This window comes from Dendrobates tinctorius, unplaced genomic scaffold, assembly GCF_039654945.1.
Source record: "Dendrobates tinctorius isolate UK_male_01 unplaced genomic scaffold, ASM3965494v1 ptg000009l, whole genome shotgun sequence".
In the NCBI taxonomy this organism is placed as follows: domain Eukaryota; kingdom Metazoa; phylum Chordata; class Amphibia; order Anura; family Dendrobatidae; genus Dendrobates; species Dendrobates tinctorius.
Genome location: NW_027361677.1, coordinates 3,353,584 through 3,365,680, shown reverse-complemented (window position 1 = coordinate 3,365,680; position 12,097 = coordinate 3,353,584). Strand labels below are relative to the sequence as shown.

At 45.6% G+C, this 12,097-nt stretch overlaps 1 protein-coding gene across 3 annotated transcripts in view; it reads right to left on the bottom strand.

Moving 5' to 3' along the window:
- DNAAF1 (dynein axonemal assembly factor 1) overlaps positions 1–12,097 on the bottom strand; it is a 69,332-nt gene that overhangs the window by 56,916 nt on the left and 319 nt on the right. For 2 of the 3 annotated variants that reach the window (XM_073581878.1, XM_073581893.1), the window contains exons 2-3: positions 10,219–10,294; positions 3,473–3,564 (exon numbers count right to left, since the gene is read on the bottom strand). In XM_073581878.1, the coding sequence (XP_073437979.1) occupies positions 3,473–3,564; positions 10,219–10,294 (168 nt within the window). Of the gene's footprint in view, positions 1–3,472; positions 3,565–10,218; positions 10,295–10,443; positions 10,722–12,097 lie in introns of those variants that run through there. The other variant, XM_073581886.1, reaches the window with a different exon arrangement.

Here is a 12,097-nt window from a genome sequence, read left to right as displayed (position 1 = left end):
GGCGACGCCTAACAGTCCGCGAGGACGTCGGGCGTACAATAACTCGAAAGGCGAGAACCCCGGGAAGACTGGGGCACTTCCCTGATGGCAAAAAGCAAATACGGAAGTAAATAGCCCTAGTTCTTCCCATCCTTTTCTATCGCCTTTCTCAGCATCTGCTTCAGAGTTTTATTGAACCGTTCGACCAACCCGTCTGTTTGAGGGTGATACACGGATGTGCGTAACGGTTCGATTTGTAACAACTGGCAGAGCTCCTTCATTACCCTGGACATAAAGGGAGTCCCCTGGTCGGTGAGTATCTGTTTTGGTATACCGACCCGACTAAACACATGCACCAGTTCCTTGGCAATCGTCTTGGTGGCCGTGTTATGCAAAGGGATGGCCTCCGGGTAACGAGTGGCATAATCCAAGATGAACAGGATATGTTGGTGTCCACGTGCGGACCGTGGAAGGGGCCCAACTAAATCCATCCCAATCCTCTCAAACGGGACCTCAATAATAGGTAGGGGTACCAAGGAGCTACAGAACCGGGGCTTAGGCGCAGAGGCTTGGCAGTCAGGACAAGACTCACAATATACACGAATATTGTGATGCATGCCTGGCCAAAGAAAACAGTGTAATATCCTTTCGGTGGTTTTCTGGACACCCAGGTGACCTCCCATCACATGTCCGTGGGCCAGGTCCAGCACCTGCCGCCGGTAGGGTTTTGGCACGACTAATAGTTGCACCGTGTCTTCCCCCTTTTTCTCTATCTGATATAGTAAATCATTCTCCAGGACCATGTAAGCATATGCCAGCCTAGAGCCAGGTTCTACGGGTACCCCATTTATCACTTTTACATTTGTCCTAGCCTGAGAAAGGGTAGGATCCTTTATTTGCTCGCTTTGGAAGTAATCTTTCTGAACTTCCAAATCCGGCAAACGGGGAGGTGGACGGCTGTCGGCCTCCTCCTCTTCCCTGGTCTCCTCCGTATCACCCGCCATGACTGAAAACGGGAACTGCAGGGGGGACCTCATCCAGGGGTTCGGGACCCACACGCGCCCTGGGAGAAGAACCATGTACACTATTACCCTGGGGCATCAACTGATTCTCACACAATTGCCAGAAGTGGGGAAAGTCCCGGCCCAAGATAACTTCATGCAGTAATGCAGGGACGAGTCCCACTTTATGTTGCACAGACCCATAGGAAGTAGTAATGCATATGACCGTGGTGAGGTACGAACAGGTGTCTCCATGCACACACGTTACAGAAAATTTGTCTGATGGTCCAGTCGGGGCTGACACCAGACTGGCCTTCACCAGAGTCATCACACTTCCCAAGTCTAACAATGCCACCACATTTTTGCCATCAACCGTTAAATCACACAAGTGTTTTTCCACATCCTTTTGACCGGCATTCACACTCACTACCCGTGCAACCATAGACATGCGGTTTTTAGAGTCTGTGACGTCGCACTGCATGGGTTCAGTAGTGACCGGACAGTTCGCAGCAATATGGCCCATCTCTTGGCAGCGGAAACACCTAACGGGCCCCTTGCTTAGACCATAGTTCGTTACTCTCAGCCTCGCTGTGCGGGCAGTCCCGTTTTCCTCCCCTGTCTTACGGATTTTTCCTTCTCCCCTACTCCCTGGAACAGTCTTACCGGTTCCACGTGGAGATGATGAAGAACGAGGAGGGGTAGCATCGTCTCGGAGTCCTTCCGCCACGGAGTAACGTTCAACCATATCCACCAGTTGATCTGCCGTCGTAGGATTTCCCTGGCTTACCCACTTCCTCAGGGCTGGCGGTAGAGCTCTCAGGTACTTGTCCATGACGACTCTCTGGATTATCTCTGGCGCTGTCAGCACCTCGGGTTGTAGCCACTTCTTCGTCACGTGAATCAGGTCGAACATCTGTGACCGCGGTGGTTTATCCGGCTGATAACTCCATTGATGCACTCTCTGTGCACGGACAGCGGCCGTCACTCCCAGCCGGGCCAAGATCTCGGCTTTCAGTTTGTCAAAGTCCTGCGCGGCTTCAGGTTCTAAGTCATAATAAGCCTTTTGGGCCTCACCGGAAAGAAACGGGGCAATCAGGCCGGCCCATTGTGCCTTCGGCCATTTTTCTCGCACCGCTGTCCGTTCAAACGTGGTCAGGTATGCCTCGACGTCATCTTCGGTTGTCATCTTCTGCCAGTACCGACTCACGTGAATCACTCTCGACTCGGCTTCCAGGTTAACCTCAGGCAAGCTTGCCAGGCGCTGCGCCACCTGCTGGAGAAGCGAACGATCGGTAGCTGTCATGTCCACCAACTCCTTCAGCTGGGCCATCATCACCCGATTAGCTTCTTGCTGGACGGCGGTGGACTGTACCAGCGCTTTCCCCATGTCCTCCATGCTCATGCTTCCAACGTGATGCCCGCGTTCTCCACCACAATGTGATAAAACACTCCGGGATCGCCTTTTCTGGGGTCAAAGGTCACGTGCGTTCAGCATGAAACTCAGGCGCACAGCCGGGATCCGGGTATAACTGACACTGGGTCAGGTTTATTAAAGGTGAAAGCAATGCATAAAGAAAAAAAACATAAAACAAATCTTTGCCTGTCCGGCACTAACTAAACAAGGTACAACCTAACTACCAACTGGCGGGCTTCTCCCGTCCAGTCAAATCACAGTTGCAGTGGGCACTGCTTCCACTCATGTGTGTCTCTCACACAGACAGGCTCTCTGTGTTCCCAGGCTGAGACACTCACACAACCACCTGGCATCCTTTTATATCCGCCTCCCATTATTCATTAGTAACCAGGTGAGATACTGACCAGACTAGGCCACATAGGAAAGGTATCTGGGCGAGATATACCTGCCCTCATCCACTATTCCCACATGATTCTCACAGTACACAAAGACTGAGATTGTACTTTCAGTTCAATGGTTAGTCTTGTGAGACCATATGAGTGGTAATAAGCCCACTGTTTTATATCTAGACTTTAAAAAAAAAGGATTAGAGCTTAGGTTCCAAGAAATAAGCCACAGGCCATGGACAGACGACCCTGCAAAAATGTGGGACAAAAATTGCGGACGTGATTGGTTCCAAGTGCAGCTCTGTGTGCTCATCCGAATATCAGACTCCGGGCGCAGCCACTGACAAAGGTTACTGCAAGCGGTAAGTATTGAAAAATTCCAATTTATTGCAATGCGTTTCAGAGAACCTACTCCTTCCTCAGGCCATCCACAGCCTGATCAGGTGAGAGACCAACCCTCCAACTCACCTTCATCTGTTGCCCACAGTGTTACACAGGGAGCGCTTCATGTTTTTTTTTATTTCAGGGTGAAGAAAATAAGTCATTCGAACAGAATTATTGACTGACAAGGGTCAGTGTGCTGCCCAACTGAATACAGAACATATGTCCGATTTATACACTTGTCTGAACAAGCCATAAGAACCAATTATGAATGTGAATGAATTTGGAAATGTTCTTGTTGTTTTACCCACCTTTATAGTGTAAGTACAACGTGTCATTGAGATAAGGGGTTGTATACAGTTTATGTTGCTTGCACAGTTCTCTCAGGTACTTTTTGGTTAACCTAAAAAAAGAAAAAAGGATGAGAAAATAAAAAAAACAAGTCTGTAGAACTAAAGCCGCACATATCATTGCTGTCCGACGATCACTCACTCTCAGTGGCAATCGTATCTTTACCGCCTTCATAAACAGATCAGCAGAGGGAGCAGCTTTATTTCGATAGGGAGAGAAAAACAAGCTACAGCCACTAGCTTAGAGATCGTATCGTTGGGAGGCCTCTGATATGAATCAAATTGCTAGTAGATCATGACAAATACAATCTGCAACACAGCCTCCTAATGAAGCCAAAGTGTATGTTCACTAGAGCTGGTGCAAATTATTTCACAGGACCAGATCCAGACAGTAATCTGTGACCACTGGACGGGGGCCCTTAGAACCGACTCTTGCCTGACAGCATATGCAGATCTTCGTTCGATTAGCCGGCCATAATATATTCCTGTGTAGCAACTCATTCGGGAACTAGGTTTTACACTAAAAACTGCAACTGACCCTACCGTCTCCTGTACAGACTAGATATCCAGACTCTGCAGTCCATGGTGGTGCCTGGGGCTGCAGAGACCTAACCACAGACTATGTGATGGCAACTCTAGCCTAAACTGCCTAAAAGGCAAGGGAGTTGCTACACATTCCTCCCGAAGGAACAGGAGGGCAGAGCAGAGTGTGAATTGCCTACAAGAAAAGAAGTGTGCTGAGCAAAGGAAAGATTCCAGAGTGAGTAAAGTAAATAATTAAATACCAAACAAAGACTAAAGCAAGCACTGTTAACAAATATACACCTGTGTAAAGCTAAGCAGACTGGAGCCAGAAAAGCAGAACCCAAACACTGAGAGAAAAAGGAGTGTCTCCTGTGACTCGGTAAAAAGAGAATCCAACCACAGGACACAAACTCAAGGGATCGATCCAAGGAGCATGACTATGTGCTTTACATCATGAGCCGATCCAAGGCATCTCCATACTTTCTTCATCTCATCATTCTGGTGCAGGTTGATCTTAGTTTCATCTGTCCAAAGAATGCTTTTCCAGAACTGATTGGCTTCTTTAGATGTCTTTTGGCAAAGTCTAATCTTACTTTTCTCTTTATAAGGCTGATTAATGGTTTGTACCTTGTGGCGAACCCTCTGTATTTGCTCTCATGAAGTCTTCTCTTTATGGTAGAGTCAGATACTTAAAAACCTACTTGCTGGAGAGTGTTCTTCATTTGGGCGGATATTGTGAAGGGGTTCTCTTCACCATGGAAATGATTCTGCGATCCTCCACTGCTGTTGTGTTACGTGGACGTCCAGGCCTTTTTGAGTTCCCAACCTCACCAGGGCGATCTTTTTTGTACCAAATTACTGATGTTGCCACTCCTAACATTGCTGCTATCTCTCTGATGGATTTCTTATTTTTTTCAGCCTAATAATGGTATGTTTCTCTTCCATTGAGAGATCCTTTCACTGCAAGCTGAGGGTTCACAGCAACAGCTTCCAAATGCACATGCCACACCTGGAATCAGCTCCAGACCTTTTACCTGTTTAATTGATGATGTATTAATGAGGGACTAGCCCATGCAGTCTATTAAAGAGCTTTTGAGATAATAGTCCAATAACTTTTTCTTCCTTTAAAAAGAGGCAGCTACATAATAAAACTGTACTTCCTAAACCCTTACTTTAATTAGGATATGAAAACCCTCAAATTAAAGCTGAGTGTCTGCATTTTAAACCCATATTAATTAAATAACTGTATCTTGAATATGTTTTCCTAAACAACTAAAATGCCAAAACTCGGGTTACTGTCCAAATATTTTTTTTTTTTTTAATTTATTTTTGCTTATCTTATTGTCTGGTGCAATCCCCATTAGGATGTGCTCCACTATTGCCAATGCCATCCAGTGCACGTCTTGCCGCATGTATGAAATCCTTGAACAGCCGGTCGAGGGTGCATACTGCTGTGCAAGATGTGAGCACGTTGTGCATTTGGAAGTCCAGATACTGGATCTAAATGTGCAGCTGGCAACACTGAGATCCATAGACAATATGGAAAGGAGTCTTCTGCTCACTGAGCAGACGCTCAATGGGATAGATGAGGGGGGGGTGCTAGGTTGGAGCTGCAGGACAATGAAGCAGCTAGCTGGGTGACAGTTAGAAGGCGGGGTAGAGGGAAGAGCACCAGGGAGGCTAGTCCTGATCTGGCACACCCCAATAAGTTTGCTAAGTTGGCAGATGAGGGGAGTGTTAGTGCAGGAGTAGCACTGCTGCAGCAAGGCATGTCCTCTGAAAGCCGGAGGAGTGTCTGCTCCAGTAAGGGGGGAAATAGGAGAGCAGGGCAGGCCAGACAGGTTCTGGTAGTGGGAGACTCAATTATTAGGGGAACAGATAGGGCAATCTGTCACAAAGACAGGGATCGTCGAACGGTGTGCTGCCTACCTGGCGCTCGAGTCCGACACATCGCTGATCGGGTTGACAGATTACTGGGAGGGGCTGGTGAGGATCCAGCGGTCATGGTGCACAGTGGCACAAATGACAAAGTTAGAGGTAGGTGGAAGGTCCTTTAAGATGATTTCAGGGAATTAGGCTGTAAGCTTAAAGCAAGGACCTCCAAGGTGGTATTTTCGGAAATACTTCCTGTACCACGTGCCACGTCAGAGAGGCAACGGGAGATTAGGGAGGTTAATAAGTGGCTCAGGAATTGGTGTAGGAAGGAGGGGTTTGGGTTCCTGCAGAACTGGGCCGACTTCTCAGTTGGCTACAGGTTCTAGGTTCTACGCTAGGGACGGGCTGCACCTCAATGGGGAGGGTGCAGCTGTGCTGGGGGAGAAAATGGCTAGAAGGTTGGAGGAGTGTTTAAACTAGGGACAGGGGGGAAAGTTTTTCCTTTTATAGGAGGGGAAAACCGTGCAGATAGAGACCTGGGCACAAATAATTACATTGGGGGTGAGGGTGGCATGGGGGTGGGGTTAGAACAGTTAATAATTTAAGAAAGAATAGAGGTACAGAGAGATACATAAAGTGCATGTATACTAATGCCAGAAGCCTTGCCAACAAAATGGAGGAATTGGAGTTAATGTTGTTGGAACATAATTATGACATGGTGGGGATATCTGAGACATGGCTGGATGAGAGCAACGACTGGGCGGTTAATTTACAGGGCTATAGTCTGTTCAGAAGTGACCGAACAAATAAGCGAGGGGGAGGCGTGTGTTTATATGTAAAATCATCCTTAAAACCCATCCTTCGTGATAATATATATGAATCTAATGAAAATGTAGAGTCCCTGTGGGTAGAGATAAGGGGAGGGGGAAAAATAATAAATTACTGATAGGGGTTTGTTATACGTCTCCAAAAATAATGGAAGCAACAGAGAATATCCTCATAAAGCAAATAGATGAAGCTGCGACTCAAGGAGAAGTCATTATTATGGGGGACTTCAACTACCCTGAAATACATTGGGGAACCGAAACCTGCAGTTCCAGCAAAGGTAATAGGTTTTTGACTACTATGAGAGACAATTACCTTTCACAACTGGTTCAGGACCCAACAAGAGGGGGGGCACTGCTAGACCTAATATTAACCAACAGACCAGACCGCATATCAAATGTAACGGTTGGGGGTTACTTGGGTAATAGTGATCACAAATTAATACGTTTTCATGTATCCTTTAATAAGATGTGTAGCAGAGGTGTAAGGCTGAGTTCACACGTGGCGTTTTTTTCGCGTTTCCGCGGCGGTTTTAACCGCGCGATTTTGCCGCGAAAACGCAAAAAATAAGCATCCCATGCATTCCTATGGGATTCCGCAATGCTGTGCTAATGCTGCGGTTTTTACCGCGGCGGAATCGCTTCGCGGTAAAAACCGCAGCATGCTCATTAATTTGCGGAATCGCGGCGATCCCGCACCCATAGGAATGCATTGTTCCGCTTATTTCCCGCATGTGGCTGTGCACACCATGCGGAAAGTAAGCAGAACATTTGCGGATGGTACCCATGGTCCGGAGGAGAGGAGACTGTCCTCTGGGCTTTGGGTACCATATCCCTGTAAAAAATAGAATTTAAAATAAAAAATATTGTTATTCTCACCCTCCGACGTCCGCTTCTCTTCACGCTCTTGTTCCCAGTAGTCCTTTGCGAAAATGCTCGCGATGACGTCCCTTCTCGCGGGATCGCGAAGTCTCGCGGTCATTCGCGAGACGTCGCGATCCCGCGAGAACGGACGTCATCGCGGGCATTTTCGCAAAGGATTACTGGGAACGGATGCGCGGGACGTCGGAGGGTGAGAATAACACCGTTTTTTTTTTTTTTTTTTTACATTCTATCTTTTACTACTGATGCCGCATAGGCGGCCTCAGTAGTAAAAAGTTGGTCACACTCGTCAAACACTATGTTTGACAAGTGTGACCAACCTGTCAATCAGTTCTCCAAGCGATGCTACAGATCGCTTGGAGAACGCTAGCATTTTGCAAGCTAATTACGCTTGCAAAATGCTAGTTTTTCCGCAGGAAAATCGCGGGAATTTAAAATGCGATTTTCCCGCGGACTGGAATTCCGGAATTCTCGCGGTAATTTCCGCGAGAGTTCCGGTACGTGTGCACTTAGCCTTACAAGGACACTAAACTTCAGGAAAGCAAATTTCCAACAGATGAGAGATGATCTTGGTGCAATTAACTGGGACGATATCCTGAGACATAAAAATACACAAAGAAAATGGGAGACGTTTATTAGCATCCTGAATAGGACCTGTGCACAATATATACCATATGGGAATAAACATGCTAGAAATAGGAGGAAACCACTATGGCTAAATAGAGCTGTAAGGGGCGCAATAAGAGATAAAAATAAAGCATTTAGAGAATTAAAGCAAGTAGGTAGTGATGAGGCATTAACTAAATACAGAAGATTAAATAAATTCTGTAAAAAGCAAATCAAGACAGCAAAGATTGAGACAGAGAGACTCATTGCCAGAGAAAGTAAAAATAATCCCAAAATATTCTTTAACTACATAAATAGTAAGAAACTAAAAAATGATAGTGTTGGCCCCCTTAAAAATAGTCTGGGTGAAATGGAGGATGAGGAAAAAGCCAATATGCTAAATGACTATTTTTCAACAGTATTTACACAAGAAAATCCCATGACGGATAACATGATCAGGGATAAAAATTCTCCGTTAAATGTCACCTGCTTAACCCAGCAGGAAGTACGGCGGCGTCTAAAAATCACTAAAATTGACAAATCCCCGGGCCCGATGGGATACACCCCCGAGTACTGCAGGAATTATGCACAGTCATAGATAGACCATTATTTTTAATCTTTAAAGATTCCATAATAACAGGGTCTGTACCACAGGACTGGCGTATAGCAAATGTGTTGCCAATATTCAAAAAGGGGACAAAAGCTGAACTTGGAAATTATAGGCCAGTAAGTTTAACCTCAACTGTGGGTAAAATCCTGGAGGGTTTTCTAAGAGATACTATACTGGAGTATCTGGAGAAGAATAACCTCATGACCCAATATCAACATGGGTTTACAAGGGACCGTTCCTGTCAGACTAATCTGATAATCTTTTCTGAAGAGGTAAGTTCTGGACTGGACCAAGGGAATGCAGTGGACGTGGTGTACATGGACTTTTCAAAAGCTTTTGATAAGGTGCCACACAAAAGGTTGATACATAAAATGAGAACAATGGGGATAGGGGAAAATATGTGTAGGTGGGTTAAGAGCTGGCTCAGGGATAGGAAACAAAGGGTGGTTATTAATGGAGCACACTCGGACTGGGTCACGGTTAGCAGTGGGGTACCACAGGGGTCAGTTTTGGGCCCGCTTCTTTTTAACATATTTATTAATGACCTTGTAGGGGGCATAGAGAGAAGAATTTCAATATTTGCAGATGACACTAAACTCTGCAGGGTAATCAATACAGAGGAGGACAATTTTATATTACAGGAGGATTTATGTAAACTAGAAGCTTGGGCTGATAAATGGCAAATGAGCTTTAATGGGGATAAATGTAAGGTCATGCACTTGGGTAGAACGAACAAGATGTATAATTATGTGCTTAATTGTAAAACACTGGGCAAAACAGTCACTGAAAAAGACCTGGGTGTATGGGTGGACGACAAACTCACATTTAGCGGCCAGTGTCAGGCAGCTGATGCAAAGGCAAATAAAATAATGGGATGCATTAAAAGAGGCATAGATGCTCATGAGGAGAACATAATTTTACCTTTATATAAGTCACTAGTCTGATTGCCGTATGTGGAGTCGGGAAGGAATTTTTTTCCCCAATGTGAAGCTTACTGTTTGCAACATGGGTTTTTTTTTGCCTTCCTCTGGATCAACATGTTAGGGCAAGTTAGAATAGGATATGGGTTGAACTAGATGGACTTAAAGTCTCCCTTCAACCTTAATAACTATGTTACTATGTTACTATGAAAACCCTCAAATTAAAGCTGAGTGTCTGCATTTTAAACCCATATTAATTAAATAACTGTATCTTGAATATGTTTTCCTATACAACTAAAATGCAAAAACTCGGGTTACTGTCCAAATATTTCTGGACCTATCTGTATATTAAAACGATGTGTGCGTGCGTGTGTAACATTTGAGCTACAGACTGGTGGTGATGGAAGTTGCCTGAGGTCCATAGATGTCTAATAATGCCCCTGATATCAGGGTGTACATAATTACCTGGAGCCACTGTCTTTTTCCTTTGTAGTTGCTGATCTTATCTCTTGCTTGTGTTCACCAGTTTCTGCACAGTCAACTATGAGGAAAAAAATTTAACCGCTTTTAGAGGAAGAAAAATTTGCATATATATCGTCACGTAAGCGACTGTTATAGCTGACACACAAAAGGGTTTTCCACCCCAGACTTTTAAATGGACAAGAATGCTAGAAAATAATGTATGCTAACCTTTCTGCTCCTCTTCCTTCACAATCAGGTTCCCCCTCTGATCTCTGTGCATCCAGTCACTCACTGGCTGCAGAGGTGAGCAACGCATCACCGCTGCAGCCAGTGACTGGCTGCAGAGGTCACATGTCCATACAACAGGAACTTTCCTAGTTCCTGTCTTGACCTGATCTCTCAATGAGTCAAATACTACAATAATCAGGCAGCTCCCATCACCTTAAAGAGGAAGTCCACTGCTAGACAATTCTTTAATAATTGCCCAAGGGTGCTGCATAAATAAAATCTATACTTAACTTGCTGAATCAGCCCTGTGTGTCCCGCTGGTCTCCTGTCACGTGACCACTGCAGCCAATCAGCAGCTGCTGTCTGCAGCCTTCACATTTAGGCCTGAGAGGAAGAAACACTGTCGCGGATTAGTAAATGGAGGCACAAAGGAGACACTATTAACATATCCCGGCAGAATGGGTCACATGAAAGGGCTTTTGTCTGGAAACCTGCGGTGGACCCAGGATTGACAGCAAAGGATCGGTACCAGTCCGGATGGCGAGTACATTAGGGCCAATAATAAGCGGATGCCCACTAGTGCTCTTTAATAACACCTATCAGGTGGCCAGATTACAACTTCTTAATTATCACAATAAAAAAGGAATACCGTTCCTCGATGTAGGATTTTTTTCTTACTTAAATGCATGTAATTACGAATAAAAATAATTTTTTGCATTTCAACTTCATTAAAAATGTAGCACTGTATGTCTTTTACAGGCTTTCATCTGTGGTCATAAATCAGCCAAGAGGACAGATAAAATAGTAAGGCCGGGGTCACACTTGTGAGTGCAATGCGAGAAACTCGACTCAATACCCGGCACTCGGGACCGGAGTGTGCGGCTGCATGTATTTCTATGCACTCTGGTCCCAAGTGCCGGGTATTGAGTCGAGTTTCTCACATTGCACTCACAAGTGTGACCCCGGGCCTTACAGTCTCTCCTGTCAGACCATCAGAATGAGCTCTAGGCTAACTCATTCTGCAGCCAAAAGTTCACCTCAGAGGCTATAGAAAGTAAATAGCACAAAGTGTTTCATGAAAGTGAATTGCAGAAAAAAAAAAGATTTTTGTTGTTTTTTTTTAGCCAAAAAAACACGCCATTAGATAAGAGGAAAATAAAAGGATCCAGGAAAGTGGACAAACGCTTTAATAGGGTTAAGCGAGTCAGATGAACGTTTCTGTTTTGCGCGGTGCTGTCTCATGATCTGAGCACCGCTGCCGCCTCAGTTTAGGCTTCTGACGCACCCGTTATAGGGACACCACTATTTTGAGTCCTCTTAGCCCGCTCTCTGTGATTCCGGGACACCCTTTCTGCAGGGGACAATGCTGTGGTGTTGGCAATCACCTGGAGAACGCCCAAAGGAAGGTGGCTGGCTATCAGAGCTCTGGCCGTGCCCGGCCTCGACTGGCAGGGATACAGCCTGGGCTTAGTACAGCGGAGGCCATAAACAATGTCCCGCACATTACGGCTGAGGCTCCATATTGCTTAAAAATCACTGAACCTTCCCTGAAAGGAAAAAAAAGTTGCAATTGACCAACACGGCCGCCACAAACCCTCCGTCCTCACCCCGAAAATTGCCACCATTTGTCACTCAGCGCAAACCTGAAACCCAT